The sequence below is a fragment of the Biomphalaria glabrata genome, chromosome 3 (assembly GCF_947242115.1).
Source record: "Biomphalaria glabrata chromosome 3, xgBioGlab47.1, whole genome shotgun sequence".
Lineage (NCBI taxonomy): Eukaryota > Metazoa > Mollusca > Gastropoda > Planorbidae > Biomphalaria > Biomphalaria glabrata.
The window spans coordinates 27,893,185-27,912,748 of record NC_074713.1 but is presented as its reverse complement, the minus strand read 5'-3'; the positions used below and the strand labels follow the sequence as shown (position 1 = coordinate 27,912,748).

The following is a 19,564-nucleotide window of genomic DNA, read 5'->3' as shown; positions in this document are numbered from 1 at the left end:
CTTTGATCTTCAAATACCTCCCTTCCAATAAGAAGATGTCTGTGTCCAACCATAGACATGTGTCTGTGTGTCCAACCATAGACATGTGTCTGTGTGTCCAACCATAGACATGTGTCTGTGTGTCCAACCATAGACATGTGTCTGTGTGTCCAACCATAGATATGTGTCTGTGTGTCCAACCATAGACATGTGTCTGTGTGTCCAACCATAGACATGTGTCTGTGTGTCCAACTATAGACATGTGTCTGTGTGTCCAACCATAGACATGTGTCTGTGTGTCCAACCATAGACATGTGTCTGTGTGTCTAACACTTATTGATGTGTTACCTAGCCTTACGCGTTCACCAGTTAGGAGTTAAGACTTTGACAACAAATCGACATAAGTTTTCTCCCCACATTATATAACTTCCCATGTGGTTTAGTGGTTAGGATTTCTGACTTTCACCCAGGCGGCCCGGGTTCGATTCCCGGCATGGGAACATTCTTTTTATTTTAATACAATTTTTTAGTAAAGTTTATATGAACAAGAAATGCATAATAAGATTTTTTTTATTATTCCTTTTTTTTTCTGGATATGACAAGAACATCGTTCTGGTTAATTAGCTAAGAATACATAAAAACCATAAATGTATTTTCTATTTTAATACAACATTAATGACAATTTGAAATGAAAGGTTAGTCCCTTTATGTGTTCAAGTTTCCTTCTGCTAAAAGAAGGAAAAAAAATATGTTCCTACGGGAATGAGTTTCGGAGTTGGCAATCCAGTTTACGACAATTGACTTCCATTGTAACGACAATCGATTAATAATCATTTTACGACATCAGTTCTGTCTGCGCGAATATTTAATGTCTTCTTTTTTTTTTTTATATCACAGTTGTTTTAATCTTCGTTAGGTTTTCGCACTTGATGTCATTTGAATGTCATGTTTTACCGCAGCATTAAAACACGTCGAGGCACACACACACAAAATTGTGAAAGATGACGGTGTGGACAGGAAGAAGTTGGAAAGTGGGTGGGTGTGTTGTAGGAGAGGAGTCTTTGATCTTGGACGTTAGGAGCGACATTAGATGTTTCAGTATAAACTAATGACCTTGTGTGTGCAGTAACAAGCCGGTATGTAGGGTTTAAACTTAAGACCATGTTGGATGCAGTAACAAGCCGGTATGTAGGGTTTAAACTTAAGACCATGTGGATGCAGTAACATGCCAGTATGTAGGATTTAAACTTAAGACCATGTGGGTGCAGTAATATGCCAGTATGTAGGATTTAAACTTAAGACCATGTGGGTGCAGTAACGTGCCAGTATGTAGGGTTTAAACTTAAGACCTTGTGGATGCAGTAACAAGCCGGAAAGTAGGATTGAAACTTAAGACCATGTGGGCAGGGCCGGTCTTAAGCCACTGCAACCTTTGCGGTCGCAGTGGGCCCCGCGCTTTCATAGGCCCCGCGCTAATTCTAGGTGTAATTATTAAATTGCAAAATATATACGAAAAATTCCTGGAAATCTCCTGAATTTATTAAAATCTCCTGAAAACTCTTAAAAACCTCCTGAAAAAAAATGTCATTTGTGGGCATCATTCATTGCGGAAAACGCCAATCCTAACGCGCGATAAAAGAAAAAAGGCATTGTCAGCTTTCAAGTAATAAAATGTAATAATCAGGTGAATTTTCACCCTAATCGGAAGCTACAATACTTTATTTACTTTTATAGTCACTGGCATATAAATATGCCATAGGTTGCAAGGTTCATAAAGTAAAGTTAATTTGATTGCAATTTTGTACTTAGTAAAGTCGATTTTTTTTTTCTAATACAAAATCTTAATTTTCACTTATTATCCTTATTCCCTCCCAGACTAGGTTTCGCATAGGGCCCCGCAATTGTTAGGACCGGCCCTGCATGTGGGTGCAGTAACAAGCCGGTATTTAGGATTTAAACAAAAATGGAGTAATGTAGGCTTATATGTTTTCACACTTACTTAATTGTGAGTGTTGGTTTTTTGTACATTTCATAAAGGTTTCTCACGCTTTCATCCAAGGTCCCTGTGCTCTATAACAAGCGTACTCTGGCAAGACTTCCTTTATAATAACCTTGTTCTGCCGAAGACCTGTATGTGCTGTTTAGAAGCATTACTTAACATTCCACAGCTGCGAGGTCGGACTTCTGTCCCGTTTGGGGAAATGCATGGCAAGTTTTAAAACGATAATAGCGTAATAGAGGTGCCACTCGCCGTAGCGTTACAAAGATCAATTCAGGCGCCATTTTGCATTTACAGTAATTGAGAAAGCAGCTGGCAGATGGCGGGGGTATATTCCATTTCCAGGTCTCATCGTGTCACCCCGTCTGTTAGGGGAGGCTAACTGGGATACATCACTGACTCCAGTGGGCTTCCAAGGAACTTTCTCGCGAACATCGCTCGTGGAGAGGATGCAAGAAAGGCTCTGATAAAATGTACCCCTTCCGACACGCCGTTCCTCAGCGGGGACCATACTTGTAGAGGTACTCTATAGGAACAGAGGGTGCCCCTCGTGAGCTCAGCCTCCGGTCCTCACTTGGAATAAGGAACCCATACGTTTGCTCAAGTAGACGTGCCTTGCGAAAACGGGTGTGATTCAATGATCATCTCCCCTATAAAAAGAAAACTATATGGAGAGCTCCCTGATTTGGAAACCTCTTCGCAGTTAATCTCATGTATTGGTCTAGTCAACTGAACGCTCCAACATAATAATGAGAACGAGGAAGAAGAAGAATTGATCATCTAGTTGATTGGAAACCTCCGGATAGAGGGATCGGTGAAGAACCGTTCTTTCATTCCTGGCCACTTTGTCAAAACTTTCCGGTTGTTCAAAGGCTTATAAATAGGCGCAAACCCTACCTTAATCGGACACTCACCGAGTCAAAATATGGCTTCTGAAAGAGATAGCTGGAAAACTCACACGTAAGCCGCTGGACAGTTTTGAGGCCCATGCCGAGCTTTAAACAGACCCTGGCAATGGCATTGACAGCATCAGTTGTAGCAAAATATGCAGATTGCAACTGGGTCTACGTAGTCACCTGAAATACTTTGGACTCGACGACAATGGCGTATCATGTCTTCTCATCAAGTTTGGTACAATTTAAAAAGTGTGATTTCTGGCCTACCTACAGCATTTTGTCCAAGTAGTCAGTGTGTGAAACAAAATTAGAATGATTGAACTTTCTACTAGACTAATTATTACGGGTGGCCTATGAACGCACTTGCTCGCACAGATTCTTAACGGTGTAGCAGTAACGTTTTTTAACCGTGACAGAAATATTACCCCCTCCCTATTTTTGTTCACAGAACTATTAAAATAAGCAGGGCATTCTCTAGAGTTTTTCTACATTCCGACCTTTGTTGGCAGTTGGGTGCAGACTCAAGGAGCGTTAAGATCATCTAGTTGGAGTGGCGTCAACGGGTGCTCTTAAAGGTTCACCAAGTAGATATCTCCCCCACCTCACCATTTCATTCACCTCTTTCACTTGTTCATGCTCCCCCTCTTTCTTCCTCTCCCTCTGTCACTATGGCTCCATCTCTCACTACCTCTCTTTCTCTCCCTTTCTCCGTTAATCTCCTTCCTCCCCTCCTTCTCTTACTCTCCCCTCTCTCTCCCCTCACTTTCTCTCTCCATTTCTCCATCCTTCTCTCTTCCTCACATTTGATCTTTCTCTCTCTCTCTTATTCTATCACTCCATCATCTCTCTCTCTCATCTTCTCTCTCTCTCTCTCTCTCATCCTTTCTCTTTTACTATCCCTCCCTCACCTGCTCTGTTTTCTTTTGTTTTGCTGTATTTTTTAAATCTTAATTTTTGGTTTCTCTTCCACTTCTCTCTTTTCCTCTTACTTTGTATGTATCACTTTACCCCCCCCCCCAACTGAGGTTCTCTATCTCTCTCCCACACTCTTCTCTCTCTCTCTTTCCCTCTTACTTTATATGTATCACTTTACCCCCCCCCCCAACTGAGGTTCTCTATCTCTCTCCCACACTCTTCTCTCTCTCTCTATCCCTCTCTCTCTCTCTAGCTCGTTCTTTCTCTTTATTGGTTTCACTTTTTCTTTCGCTTTCACGTTCCCTCTCTCGTGTAACATCATGCCACACCCTCTCTTTGGAACATCCCAAAACATTAAGGTCATCCATGTGCTCATGAATCTTGCATAACTGACAAATATCAGCATGACCTTTTGACTCGACCTTGCTGACGACCCTCCCCTTTTTTTCCAGCTAACATTATCTGCAAAGATATATACACACACACACTATCGCACGCATGTACAGACATCATCTCATCCATACTCATTCTGATGCATCTTTTTTTCCCCCTGAGCTTCAGAGATCAACATTATCCCCCCCCCCCCCCCAAAAAAAAAAAAAAAGAAAAACGCAGCCCACCCTGCTCCTTTCATCAACACCCATCATCTTCGCCCTCATGGCCGTTAAATGTTGGTTTAACTGACAGTTTCGTCGTCTGCTATTTCAAAACAAGTCACGTGATGAATGAGATTTTAATGTTAGGACACCAATGGTCAGCGGCCATTGCGTTTTTTTAGCGCGTTTCCTGTAAGCCTCTTTTTCGTTTGTCGTGTCTAAATGACGAGCCAATCACTGAGCTATTGACTGTCTGGCTCCATACAAGTGTTTGTTAGGAATGATACGGAACACTGGGGAGTGATCAGTTTCCCCCCCTCCCTTTTTTTTTTCCAAACATAGCCCCCCCCCCCCTTCTCAACGCACTAGACAAACGACGTGAAAAGGCTGAGTGATTGAGACAAAGTCAGCCAAACATTATTCTACACCCAACTAGAAACAGATCAATATTTTAGTTGTCAAGATAGCCCATGATTAAAAAATAAAACCAAAATCATTCTGATTGGAAGAAAGGCTGCATACTTGATTGGTTTTAGACTTGAAATTTAAAAAAAGTCGGAAAGATGTGAATAGTAAAGTGTGTTGGAGATTTTCATTTCTAACGGAGAACTATAAACTTTTGGAGTATCCGGTGTACAAAATACAGGAAGTGTTGAGCATTGATACATTTTAAAAAGTTAAGGATAATATATGCGCACCTAGTAGCATACATTTGTAGTTATTAGTTGGCAACAATGATCTATCAATATGGCGTCCTTGATATTGCCTTTATTTTTTGTTTCTCAAATTCTCTCTAAATCTTCTTTTTATTTCCAAACGACTTTTTTCTTTAAGTTTTCTTATATCACAACATTTGTTAATATCTTGTTACCTTCTTTGTCTATGTTGCTTCAGTTTAGTGGTGAACAAAATGTCAAGCGGATCTTACACATGGAACTACAAACAAAGAGAAGATTACTGCGGTTAAAAGTGATCTTGAAAATCCCCAATACAAATGTAAAAGAGATATAATTAAACCAACTCGTAGAATAAAGTGATACAGGCCAATATGTGTGTGTGTGAATCTCTTTCAGGGCCTTTGATTCAGTTTAATACTTAGATTTCATTTCAGAATGTTTTCACACTATTACGATACATATGTCCAGAGTAAACAAATTGAGTTATCCACCTTTCTTTCATAACAGTTATTTACTTCTCTAAATCTCGTCTGGTGTATGTTTCCAATGCAAAACAACAATGTAGAAATGTTTGATCCAACGCCTTATGGTGTCGACAAGCTGGTATTGACATGCCAGGTTACAATATATAGAGATCTAGTGACAGTATCAATACGTTAGAGACATTCCAAATGACTTGTGGACATCTTTGCTTGTTCTGAGTTTCTTGCAGTGCCGGTATGTAGTACATTTACGTGAGTACTTAACTCAGTCAAAAACAAATACAGGTTATAACCATGGGCGGACACAGCGAAGAAAGTGGGTCGGGAAGAGCGATCCTCCACAACTAAAAGTCTTTATTCGCCCTTGATACAACTGGTGTTTATTTATAGATGTATATTTAATTTTTATGTAACACGAACGCTAAAACAAGGCTTTAAAATAAATCCTCTAATTGTCTTCTCTCTTAAACCCAGTCTTAAAAGAGTATCTATATCACACACACCACCTTAGGTACGGAGCCTGGGGACGTTGTCCCACTACCCGCCCCCCAAGGCCGCGGCTGATAGTGTTCAACGTTCTTTTACAAGTTATGTAAATATACTTAGAATGAGTGAACAAACTAACAAGGCGTAACACAAATAAAAGTTTAATGCAATGAAAGCAACAAAGCTGACAATCTAAAGACAGGCCTAACAGCTAGACACAGTTGCTCTGACAGTCTTGCTGGAGACTGGCCCAACAGCTAGACACAGTTGCTCTGACAGTCTTGCTGGAGACTGGCCCAACAGCTAGACACAGTTGCTCTGACAGTCTTGCTGGAGACTGGCCCAACAGCTAGACACAGTTGCTCTGACAGTCTTGCTGGAGACTGGCCCAACAGCTAGACACAGTTGCTCTGACAGTCTTGCAGTGTGTTGAACACATTGTTACCGGCACCGCTCAGGACGGCGCAGGAAGGAATGACGTCAATCTTAACGCACGTGCCCACAGAAGGGTCGTAGACGTACTTGCACTCCACCAGAGTGTCCACGGGCGTAGGCAGGCAGCTGGGCGCGAGTGGGCCACATTCTGGAGGTAAAAGTCAATCACACATACAATTATTTCAAACACTTTAAAGAGCCTCCTATGGCTCTAATTATGAGTTATGAGAAAACTAGTGTGTGGGAGAAGTTTGACAAGGAGAACACAAGTGTGTGGGAGAAGTATGATGAGGAGAAAACTAGTGTGGGAGAAGTATGACGAGGAGAATACAAGTGTGTGGGAGAAGTTTGATGAGGAGAAACTATTGTGTGGGAGAACACAAGTGTGTGGGAGAAAACTAATGTGTGGAGAAAACTAGTGTGTTGTAGATCACAAGTGTGTGGGAGAAAACTAGTGTGTGGGAGAAAACTAGTGTGTTGTAGAACACAAGTGTGTGGGAGAAAACTAGTGTGTGAGAGAAAACTAGTGTGTTGAGAAAACTAGTGTGTTGTAGAACACAAGTATGTGGGAGAAAACTAGTGTGTGGGAGAAAACTAGTGTGTGAGAGAACACAAGTGTGTGGGAGAAAACTAGTGTTACTCGGAAACACACATTTTTGCATGGGATGTACAGAGAAAGGAATAATCATGACTTAGAAACAGAAACTGGCTAATACAATATTGAAAAGATCATTACAACTAGATCTACTTAATTAGTAATAGACCTACTTCATTACTACTAGATCTACTTCATTACTACTAGATCTACTTAGATACTACTAGACCTACTTAGGTTTAAGAACATCTGTTCAATCGAAACGGCTATAGTGGAGACAAAGTCCTAGAGGATAAATCCTAGAGCAGATGACGATAGGTCTTATCAAAGAACAGTGTAGCCAGTAATGGAAGATGGGGTTATCTTATCATACTTATTTCAAAAATCGTGTACATTTAATAATTGATAGATACATGGCGGAAACACTATAAATAGCTAACTTTGAGGTGTCTCCGGTGTACAGAGTAGAGGAAGTGTTGATAAGTATGCTATTTTAAAGTTATATGATTTTTTTGTGTGCACTTTTTAGCATTGCAGTATCACGTTTTCTGGGCGCTTCCGTTTTTTAAATTTTATTTAGTTGGCAAAATTAAAGTTCCATTTGGCGTCCAGATATTTTTAGCGGCCCCCGAAAGGGGAAAAGACGCTATTAGTTTTGTGTGAAATGTCTGTCCGTCTGACCGTCTGTCCGTCTGTCCGTCCGTCCCGTTTAGATCTCGTAAACTAGAGAACATATTGAAAATCGGACATCACAATATTTTAGACCATTCAAAGTTCTGATGCAACGGCTACTTTTTTTTTTCTGAAAGTGAAAAATATAATTTTTAAAATCAGTTATGCAAGTATTTTTTTAAAAGCTAATTAGTATGCATTATAAGTAAGACCTAATTTAAAACGAATAGTAATCTTATAAATGTCATTTTCCTATACTTTTTTTTTTTATTACAGAATACTTATATATATTTTTTTTTCACTGAGGATTCTTTAGGGGGTTCATTGGTTAGGTAGTATGTCTTTGATATTAAATAATATTTCTATTACTGTTATTATATTTTTAGGTTAATCACTTTTCAATTGTTTATGATTTAATACTTGTGAATTATGGTAACTTACAAATAAAAACATATTAAAAAAAAGCCCACAAAAGATGGCCCATAAGATTCCTATGATGATAAAGCTAAAACTGAATAGCGCAAATTCTGAGGTTTCCTTTTAAAAAAAAAAAAAAAAAAAAAAAAGGATTCGAATAAGAGATTGAGCCTTTTAAAAAATTAGATCAATCAGATAGGCCAGGGAAGGCGCGGAGCGATAGAGCGCTTGGCTTCCGAACCGAGGGTCCCGGGTTCGAATTCTGGTGAAGACTGGGATTTTTAACTTTGGAATCTTTGGCTCTGAGTCCACTCAGCTCTAATGGGTACCTGGCAATAGTTGGGGAAAAGTAAAGGCGGTTGGTCGTTGTGCTGGCTACATGACACCCTCGTTAACCATAGGCCACAAAAACAGATGAACTTTACATCTGCCCTATAGACCACAAGGTCTGAAAGGGGAACTAGTTAGGCCAGGTTCACATCTAACTTTACATTCACTTTCACCTGTCCTTTGATCTGCTGGACTGTTGGGGCACTACACAAGATCTGTTAACCTTCTTTCTCCATTCTTATCTCTCATTTGTCTTTGATATAATTTCATTCGTATGTTCTTTCTGAAAATATTGAAGGCTGCCTGGGTGGACCACTTCGGGGGCCGATTTTGAGTTTGTGTTTCCACACAAACTGTCTTTTGTAACCTTGTTTCTTTTAGTTTATCGTTCAAACCCCCAATATTTAGATCAATTAGTAGAATGACTAGATTCTACATCTATTTTGTAGCCGATCCCATAGCTTGAAATATAAATTACTAAATTTAACTAAATCTAGGACTATATCTTATCTTATCTTATATAATACAGACGTTACTTCAAAAAAGAAGATGATTACGTCCAACGCGTCATGCATTTAGTTATGCATCTACTCTACATCTTGCTTAACTTTAGGCTAGCATTAGACTAGTAGATCTACTGATTTATAAATAAAAATCCCAACTTTATAATATTTAAATGAGTACCGTGTTATAATGATTAGATTCTAGATCTGGTAGGTGTCTCTAGACTACAATTCATAACATAGGAATTATATCTAGATCTAGTTACACTTCATATAACTTCCACAGTCCTAGACTTAGTCACATATACATACATAAAATAACAAACTTCATAAAACTTCCACAGTCCTAGACTTAGTCACATATACATACATAACATAACAAACTTCATTTATTGCTTTCAACGAAGCAGTACGTCATTTCATAGTAACTTGTTCAACATTAGAACCCCAACCCTGCCAACCATGCCAACCCTGGAATGCTAACAAAAAAATCCCATTCCCATCTAATTTGTTTAAGTATTTTAGCAGCATTTTATGCAGCAGTAGCTAGATGTACAGATAATGGATGAACCAAACCTGAAGCACTAGCCAAAACTACAGAGTCCACAGCAGCACTTGCAAAACTTTCGCATTAAATAAATATATTGAACAACTGAGACTTTCTAATCAATACTCACTGTTATATTGTTGTCCTCCAACGAATCCGCCTGCCCCACCAAATCCGCCTCCGACTCCAATAGGATTACCAATGTTGTCAACTCCTCCAATTCCAATGCCTATACCAATACCAGCACCCCCTGCTCCAATTGACCCCCCAGACCCGACGCCCCTTCTGAAAGAAAAAGTAACCATGCATTTGAGAATCGTTGTAAATTATATTGGCAGCTTTTTTTTTAGGAGAAGGTAAGTGCCAGAGCAGAAGTCAAGAATGTGATACTGATGATTCGATTGGTTGGTGGATACATACGATTGGTATAATATGACAATCGTATTGGGTGCCATTGTAGAGTTAATTTCATTGTATACTGGATGTTATTGTCTAGAACAGGGGTCGGCAACCTTTTGAGTCGGAAGAGCCAAAAAATTACAATTTACGAAATTTCAAGTTTCTAAAGAGCCGCAAAGGGTTTTTTTGCCAATTAAATAGTACTCACACAATTATTTTTTTAAATTAAAAAAACGAATCTTTTCATATATAAGCAGTGTTTTTCACAACACATTAGAAAATATATATATGACATTATTAGATTTTTTTTTTATCTCGGTAACAACTTAAGCAGTTAAACATTTGCTTACATTAATAACTTGTACTTCAATAACAAACAATTGAGCAAACAAATTCAATGGGAGCCATGGCTTTGCATGGTTTTAGAAAGTTGGGATACATTTGGGTTGGCTAATAACTTGTTTTTAGTTTCAAAGTCGACTCTAAATTTTCATTTGTTAGTTGGCTTTTAACTTTACTATTAATTATAATCATGCAAGAGAACGCTTTCTTACGCCAATATGTCGATCCGAAGATAGTCAGCACTCCAAATGCCAACTTCTTCACCTCACTGTAACAATCTAGAAAAGTATTTCATGCGCCAAATCAACTCGAGACATTCCTTTGAAAGCTGACCACTTTTATTTGCGCTACGTACATACATTTTTAGAGCTCCAAGTCTTCCTACATTACTTTTCCACCCCACAAAGCTTTACTTTTTAAATCAATTGCATGTCTAGAGATCCAGAATCAATTTCAAATACATCAATGTGGATTTCGTTACTATTTGTGTTGAGAAGGTGTACTAGGAATGCTAGATTGGTTTTGGATTGCTCTAATCTGTGAGATAATTCATCTTTGATTTTTTTTTTATAACTGTGCTGAAGTAAATCGTGTCAAAAGTTGCACTTATTTTATCGCGATACTACTTTGGACATTGAAAATGAAGTAACTGACCGCTCTGAATAGCTTCTGCAAAAAGAATTATTTTTTCTTCGAAACAAACCAATTCTTCTAACAAACCCTAGGATGGGTTTTCCTTTTCCTTGCAGCTTTAGATTCACCTCATTTAATTTCTCTGTTATATCAACCATAAAGTAAAATTGGTGAAACTATTTGTCGTTCTCTAATTCTGGGTGACTAATGTCTTTTTCATTTAGAAATGTATGTATTTCATTCAAGCACAAAGCAAAAGTTTCAACCTTTGCAAAGCCATAGCACTTTTTAGGACAGAAGGAGCTCGGAATACTGAGCTCAATTTCGTTTAAGAATTAAAGTGACGATGGTAGAGTGCTTTTGACAAAATGCTGTTAACAGTCTTGATTACCAGATTCATGAACTCAACTATTCGGCCGAATTTGTTTGGGCACAAAGCGCTTCTTGATGCATTCTTCAGTCCAACGTAAAACATTACGCGGTTTATTTTGCTTCGATGTATCCTTAGTGCCATTTTATTTTTTCCTGTTATATTTCTGGCTCCATCAGATGCTATTGAAACGATTTTATTTAAATTGAGCTCATTGTATTCAAGGTATTTTTGCATGGCTTTTGTCCTGATAGCGGTAGCAATCCTAGAAGTTCTTTTGGACCTTGGAAAGACATATACCTGACAAAATGGGCAACTTGTGCCGTGTCTTTTATCTCGCAAGACTCATCTATAGCAAGTGATAGGATAGAAGAAAGTTAAATATCTTCCACCTGCAAATATGTTACATTTGAAGACATTTTAGCTAATCTATCTTGTACTGTTTTAGCGGATAGTGGCAAATCTTTGATTTTTTTTTTCAAGATTTCTGGTTTGTTTTGAAATCACAAAACAGTTCTACAGATGCACGTAGGAAGCAGTCTTTGGCATACTCACCATCTGTAAATGGTTTGCCTTTTTGTGCAATCTCTAGTGGTAACGCAAAACTTGTCAGATTAGAATTACTTGTAGATTGCTTCTAACTTTGAGAAGATAATCGCTTCTTACTCATTTACTTGAAACAACAAACTTATATGTCACAACCAAAGCGAGTGGTGATGATGCCAATTCGTCTTGCGTCGGAAGCGAATTTAAACCTACTTAGAAACATCCGTCGACGGCCGAGAGCTTCCGACGGACTGACAACAGTGGCGACACGTGTAATGGGGAAGGGTGTGGTGAAAAAAGAGAGTACAATTGGCTGAGAGATTAAATCAGTGCCTAATCCTTGTTAAACGATTCAGAACTATTTTAAAAAATGTTTCGATAAAATAAATAATATTTGCGTATGGAACTAAAGAGCCGCAGCTTCACATCCAAAGAGCCGCATGTGGCTCGCGAGCCGCAGGTTGCCGACCCCGGGTCTAGAACAGCGAATGATGGATTTAGTCTTGGTAACTTTAAAATCAAAGAGAGAGAGAGAGAGAGAGACAAGGCTTTTGTTGTGTTGGTGGTGTCAGGTGTTGGAACGAGCTCGTCTTAAAATTACTCTTTTATTACAATAAAGAAGAGACAGAGACGTGGAGACAGCAAGAAAAAGTACCGAGGAAAAGTACACTTAGTACACTTAGTACACTTAGTAATTCTTTCTGCTTAGACAAACACGTACACAACTCTAATCTCTTCAGATTCAACCCGTGCATGACGGAATGACCAGTCAATTCATTGAATGTCTAGTCCTTAATTCCCAGTGTTAATATGTCTGCTTATATCTGTAGTTGTTATCTTCTTATTGGAAAGAGCTCTTATACATTATAAGATAAAAGAACAGAATGTATAAGAAATTTCTGTTATTAGCTCACCTGTTTAGAGAAGGAATTAAATTATTCGTGTAACTGGCTGCAGAATTCTTATTGGGAAAATACAAGAATAAAAATATTAATAATATTCAACACAATTCAAAACTATTTATTTATAATATTTTTACTTAAAGACAGAAATCAAGAAATCAGTACGGGGGACATAGATACACTACACAAGGGGGAGGGGATATAAAAACCTGAAGATGTTGCAAAGGGAGGGTCTGAAGATTTGTTACAAAGGGAGGGTCTGAAGATTTTGTTACAAACGGAGGGTCGGAAGATTTGTTACAAAGGGAGGGTCTGAAGATTTGTTGCATAACAAAACAAAAACAAATTCGAATGAAATAAAAGATATAGTGACCTCCTTGACTTTCGTGGGTCCAACTGTCGCTATACCACAAGGTATTGAAAAAAATAAAGTGAAAAAAATTACTCCTCGTTTGTTCCTTTTTAAATCTGACAGGTTTTCCGCGGCCGTCCGCTGTATATGTATTTGGGAAAATGATGTTTAATACATTTCTTTTGTAAAATTCGAATGTTCCTCTACCGGAAAGGGGGGAGGGTATTGAGTTTTATTATGATTTCCTACATGTTGGAAGGGGGGGGGGTGTTAAAATGTGATTTGGGGAGTTACGTAATATTCGAAAGTGTCAACAAGAAAGTCTTTGATATTTTTCTTATTTAATGTTATTGATATTCTATATGTACTGAGCGCCTAAAGGCAGCAGGAAAACCTCCCAAATTTTTTTCTTTGCTAACATGTTTACAATACAGATTGAAACAGTGAACTTTGAGAATAGCCTAGGAGATTGTAACACGCCCAGTGGCGAAGTGGGGGAAGAGGGGGAGAAATTGAAAATCCCCGTGGGCAACCACTTGAGGGGGCCCCCAAATGTGTGATTTTTACATTAAATATTATGCAAAATGCAGGGGCCCCCAAAGAGGTCAAGCCTCCCAGTTCCCCTAATGATGGGAAACTCCTAGCTACGCCCCTGAATACGCCTATACAATAGCATTGAAATGATAATAATAAAAATAAAACTAACAAAATATTCTTATACTGTTATGGTTTTAGTATATTAAACTATGAATTTATTCATTTATAATTTTTCCTTTGTAAAAATAGGTTAGTCTGGTTTTTTTTTTTTTTTGTTTTTTTTTTTCCTTTTAATTTAATTATTTCATTTTCGGTTAACGAAGAAGGTTTAAAGTTACGTCGGCTGACAAAGTCATGAGTAATGACAAAAATATCTGCTACTAAAAGTGAAACATCAGCCAGGGCGAGTACTTCCAGCCTCGTTTTGACACAGTCACCACTTCTGGGCACCATTGAATTACGAAGCAGTTATTTAAAAGTAGACCCACAGTTGTTTTTTTTTAAACCCATTTCTTTCTATTTTTCTTTGACTTACCGCTAATCTCACTTGACCTTCACCTGAAGGAACTGAAACAAATTGCAAAAGACATTCAGATGGAACTAAGTGGGAACTACCCAATTTGAGTTATTCTTGGTTTATTTTCAGAAGCAATTATTCACGTGACTATTTTTTAACGATTATTTTACAGTAAACCTAGAAACCCAGATTACACACCATTTTAAAATTACTTTAAGCTAATTAGTGTCACTTACATCGTATTAAATCATCCTAATGTCATTGACTAAACAACAAACTCCAATGAACACTAAACACATAATCTAACAACAAACTCCACTGAACACTAAACACATAATCTAACAACAAAATGTCATCACATGGCCGAAATATATCACCAAAAGTGTTTCTACACGTACATTTTAACCTACTTTCTCTCTCTCTCTACCTCTCTTTCTCTTCTCTCTCTCTCTCTCTCTTTCTCTCTCTCTCTCTCTCTCTCTCTTTCTCTTTCCCTCTCTCTGTTATTGTCTAGATCTAAATCAATCTGTCTCTTTCACTGTATCACTTTCTCTCTCACACTCTTAGTAGCTCTCTCACTGTCTCTAATAATTAATCTCTTTCTTTCTCTCTAGCTCACTCTCTTTCTTTCTCTCTCTCTCTCTCTCTCTCTAGCTTACACTTTATCTCATTCTCTCTTTGTCTCTCTAGCTTACTCTCTCTCTCATTTTCTCTCTCTCTCTCTCTTTCTCTCTCTCTCTTTCTCTCTCTCTCTCTCTCTCTTTCTCTTTCCCTCTCTCTGTTATTGTCTAAATCTAAATTAATCTGTCTCTTTCACTATATCACTTTCTCTCTCACACTCTTAGTAGGGGGACACGACAATTCGTTCACTGACATTTCGTTCACCGACAAATCGTTCACGACTTTTCGTTCACGCGACTATTCGTTCACCAGACATTTCGTTCACCAGACATTTCGTTCACGCGACTATTCGCTCACGGACTATTCGCTCACAGTCAACTTGTTCACCGACAACTTGTTCACCGACAGTTGGTTCACGACAAATCGTTCACGCGACAAATCGTTCACTAACAATTCGTTCACAGACAAATTGTTCACAGACAAATCGTTCACTGGATATTTCCAAAAACAAAAAATTGCTAGAGATCGTTTGTTTGTTGTTAATATTTTGTTAACGAGGACAGTATGTGATAAAAAATTATACTGAAAAGAAAAAAGAGATCTTACAAGCAAGCTGAAACATTTAAATGGGTCCTCACTTTACTCTAGGTAACATTTTTACTTTCAACTTGTAGGCCTTCTTTGACACTCATGTCCATCATGTAGTCTTGTTCGACCTACCCATATTTGCTTATCTTCTTAATAGCGGTCCAGATGTTTAATTAACATACCCATTTTATTGATATCTTTATAACAAAAACAAATCTTATCTTATATAATACAGACGTTTCTTCAAAAAGAAGATGATTACGTCCTACGCGTCATGCATTCTGCCAAGTCGCTGGTTTTCCTGACTAGCTCAGAGAGATAATTTAGCTTTTTAACAATGGTACTAGATTTGGTACAATATATGGTTTCACTGTTCAACTCTGAACGTCACGTACTAGATACAGATCTAAGGTTAATACTTATCAATTAAGACATCTCAGAAAAAAAAACAACTAATTACATGTACAACACTATATATATAGGAAATATTTTGGTTCCCTATCAAAAAATTATAATTTATCGCAATACAACAAAATAAAATTGTTTCAATAAAATTGTTATTGAAGTCCAAGCAATCAATCACATATAGAAATAAGTTAACTAAAATAAAAATAAAATAAAACTTCTTTTAGACTTGATGGAAAGTACTATACTATAGTGTCTAGTAGATATTTTCAATGTTAACAGATTGAACATGTGTATAGGCAATGTCCAATAACGTTTTATTACTTCCAGAGGAGCCAGTCTGTCTAGCACTCCACTAGGTGTTAACTAGAGTATCCAGATGAATCGGTAGATTCCAGGTAGATGAAAAAAAAAGAGGGGGGTGTAAAGGTATATTAAAGGTGAAAGTAAAAATGTTACCAATAGTAAAGTGAGGGCCCATTTACATTTTTCAGCTAGCTTGTAAGATCACATACTGTCCTCATTAACAAAATATTATCAACAACAACAACAACGAAATTAAATAAACTCGGATTTGACCTGATCTCTAGAAATTTTTTGCATTTGGAAATAATAGCTACAAAAGTTTTAATGTAAATAAATTTAACACGCGACGAAAATATATAAAATTAACGCTATGTTACTATCCAGTGAACGATTTGTCTGTGAACAATTTGTGCGTGCCGTGAACGAATAGTCGCGTGAACGATTTGTCGCGTGAACGATTTGTCGTGAACCAACTGTCGGTGAACAAGTTGTCGGTGAACAAGTTGTCTGTGAGCGAATAGTCCGTGAGCGATATGTCGCGTGAACGAATTGTCTGGTGAACGAAATGTCTGGTGAACGAATAGTCGCGTGAACGAAAAGTCGTGAACGATTTGTCGGTGAACGAAATGTCAGTGAACGAATTGTCGTGGAACCCTCTTAGTAGCTCTCTCACTGTCTCTAATATTTAATCTCTTTCTTTCTCTCTATCTCACTCTCTTTCTCTCTCTCTCTCTCTCTCTCTCTCTCTAGCTTACACTTTATCTCATTCTCTCTTTGTCTCTCTAGCTTACTCTCTCTCTCATTTTCTCTCTCTCTCTCTCTCTCTCATTTCCTCCCTACGGTTTGAACAAGGAAAATGTGACTTACCAAGAGTAAAAAAACAAAAAAGTATTAAACAGCTAGACAGTGTTAGGGAATCCATGACTATAGTTTAAAAAAACGGAATTAGTCAAAACTCCTAAGACCTATTATAAAACCAGGCCAAACTAATGTCACGTCTGTTTCCTAAAGTAGAGCCAATATGCTGACAATCTCTACATTTATACATGGCTGTCGTAGTGTCTTTTCTCGAAACAGAGTCATTCGTCACTCCGAGTTCGTCCTCTGTTAGATGGTTACAAGTCTGACGTGGCCATGGAGGACGTATAGTACTCAGTCTAAAGGTGATGACATATCTGACATAGGTGTGCACATTGCCTGGGTTCTCCCGTGTAGGATCCACCTTGTTCTGTTGTGTCAATGGCACGGTTAAAAGTCTTATGGTAACATAAACACCATCGAAGCGTTATATAGGATTTAATGTTCTTATTAATCGTGTGCTGCAATATTCATGTGTGTGTGGGATTTGTGTGAAATCGCTCTAAATAGATTTTAAAATGTACACGTTAAAAAGGTCTTGGTTTTTACTACAAATTCACTCTATCTGTCTGGAAAATGTTGTACATGTTATTTTTCCAATCCCCAGTCTCGGATAAGATTTAAACTGTACAAGTATTAATTATTTTTGTTTGACATAGAAAAGGATAAATCATTCTCCCAGTAGAGATTTATTGATGTAAATGTGCAGTTCTTTCACTTAAATTGTTTTTTTTTTGTGTGTTTTTTTTTTTTTTAAGTATTTTTATATTTTTATATTTTGCTTCTTCTCTGTTCTATACATATTGCCGTGCAGTTCAAGTCCAAATACTCTCGCTATTTCTCTCTCTGTAGATCTCGTACTAACTGGTATTCACCCATTTTCTCGTTCCTTTGAAGACAGAAACCTACTTAGGCTTGACGCATGAGGTCGAGACTCACAAGAAAAAAATAGATAAACCTGTTAGTCTCATTATATGGACGTGCTGGATATAGTGACAGATTTGTACACACAAAAGACGTGTTGGATATAGTGACAGATTTGTACACACAAAAGACGTGCTGGATATATTGACAGATTTGTACACACAAAAGACGTGTTTGATATAGTGACAGATTTGTACACACAAAAGACGTGCTGGATATAGTGACAGATTTGTACACACAAAAGACGTGTTTGATATAGTGACAGATTTGTACACACAAAAGACGTGCTGGATATAGTGACAGATTTGTAGACACAAAAGACGTGCTGGATATAGTGACAGATTTGTACACACAAAAGACGTGCTGGATATAGTGACAGATTTGTACACACAAAGGATGTGTTGGATATATTGACAGATTTGTTAACACAAAGGATGTGTTGGATATATTGACAGATTTGTTAACACAAAGGATGTGTTGGATATATTGACTGATTTATACACACAAAGGTTAACAAAAGAAAAGCCCTCCATTTGATAACCTATCGTAACATATGGTTGGTCGTTGTGCTGGCCACATGGCACCCTCGTTAACCGTGGGCCACAAAATCAGATGACCTTTACATCATCTGCCCTAAAGACCACAAGGTCTGAAAGGGAAACTTGACTTTACTTTTACTTTACTAACATCTTATTATTTACCTATTTATCTTAATGTAATCTAAATTTCATAGACTTTTTTTTAACATTATCTCCACTCAGGGGAAACGCCCCTGCAAACTGTTACGGAAATCTCGGAAAAGAAAGTCTGTCATGGAGTTGACAATCCGGGGCTATCCCAAACTCTCCATGCTTGTATTCCTTGCGGTTCAATCAAAGAGATGAAGAAAACTACGTTTCTATTTTAAGCTCTACAGTTGATGTCACAGTAGACATACGCTTTGGTATCTAATACAGTGCTTCTCAAACTGTTAGGTTTTTTTAAACGAACTATGGCATCCAATATAGTGCTTCCCAAACTGTTAGGCTATTTTTTTTTTATTTTAATGTTCACAAAGCAAATGTATTAGTTTTATTTAGTTAAACTTTTTTTGTTTTCTTTGTTTTTCTTTATGTAGATTTAGCTAAGATCTCTTTCAAACTCCTAATAATATTACTTCATGTGTCTGAGTTGAGGATGTGCCTGTGTCTGAGCTTAGGATGTGCCTGTGTCTGAGCTTAGGATGTCGCTGTGGCTGAGTTAAGGATGTGCCCTGTGTCTGAGTTGAGGATGTGCCTGTGTCTGAGTTGAGGATGTGCCTGTATCTGAGTTGAGGATGTGCCCTGTGTCTGAGTTGAGGATGTGCCTGTGTCTGAGTTGAGAATGTGGCTGTGTCTGAGTTGAGGATGTGGCTGTGTCTGAGTTGAGAATGTGGCTGTGTCTGAGTTGAGGATGTGCCTGTGTCTGAGTTGAGGATGTGCCCTGTGTCTGAGTTGAGAATGTGGCTGTGTCTGAGTTGAGGATGTCGCTGTGTCTGAGTTGAGAATGTGCCTGTGTCTGAGTTGAGGATGTGCCTGTGTCTGAGTTGAGGATGTGCCCTGTGTCTGAGTTGAGAATGTGCCTGTGTCTGAGTTGAGGATGTGCCCTGTGTCTGAGTTGAGAATGTGCCTGTGTCTGAGTTGAGGATGTGCCCTGTGTCTGAGTTGAGAATGTGGCTGTGTCTGAGTTGAGGATGTGCCCTGTGTCTGAGTTGAGG

The 19,564-nt window shown here is 38.1% G+C and overlaps 2 protein-coding genes and 1 non-coding gene across 7 annotated transcripts in view; 2 read left to right on the top strand and 1 right to left on the bottom strand.

Moving 5' to 3' along the window:
- The window catches only part of LOC106069177 (protein jagged-1-like), a 160,716-nt gene that overhangs the window by 90,772 nt on the left and 50,380 nt on the right, over nt 1-19,564 (top strand). The gene's annotated exons all lie outside the window — the stretch shown is intronic.
- Nucleotides 408-479, top strand: Trnae-uuc (transfer RNA glutamic acid (anticodon UUC)). The gene has a single exon. It is a non-coding gene; the product is annotated as a tRNA-Glu (tRNA).
- Nucleotides 6,211-17,168, bottom strand: LOC106069179 (keratin, type II cytoskeletal 5-like). Its single transcript, XM_013228787.2, has 5 exons — nt 16,915-17,168; nt 14,146-14,177; nt 12,734-12,780; nt 9,660-9,814; nt 6,211-6,613 (listed from the first exon to the last, which is right to left on the bottom strand). Exons 1-5 carry the CDS (start codon nt 16,967-16,969, stop codon nt 6,426-6,428), a joined length of 477 nt encoding a protein of 158 aa, XP_013084241.2. The 5' UTR covers nt 16,970-17,168; the 3' UTR covers nt 6,211-6,425.

What these genes read in the sequence shown, in the direction of transcription:
- LOC106069179 (XM_013228787.2), bottom strand. Translation starts at nt 16,969, where the DNA reads ATGGATTCCCTAACACTGTCTAGCTGTTTAATACTTTTTTGTTTTTTT. An exon ending in AAGGTCAAGTGAGATTAGCG is followed by an intron (nt 12,781 to 14,145) that starts GTAAGTCAAAGA and finishes TTTCCCAATAAG; the next exon opens with AATTCTGCAGCCAGTTACAC. An exon ending in TGGAGGACAACAATATAACA is followed by an intron (nt 6,614 to 9,659) that starts GTGAGTATTGAT and finishes TTTTACCTCCAG; the next exon opens with AATGTGGCCCACTCGCGCCC.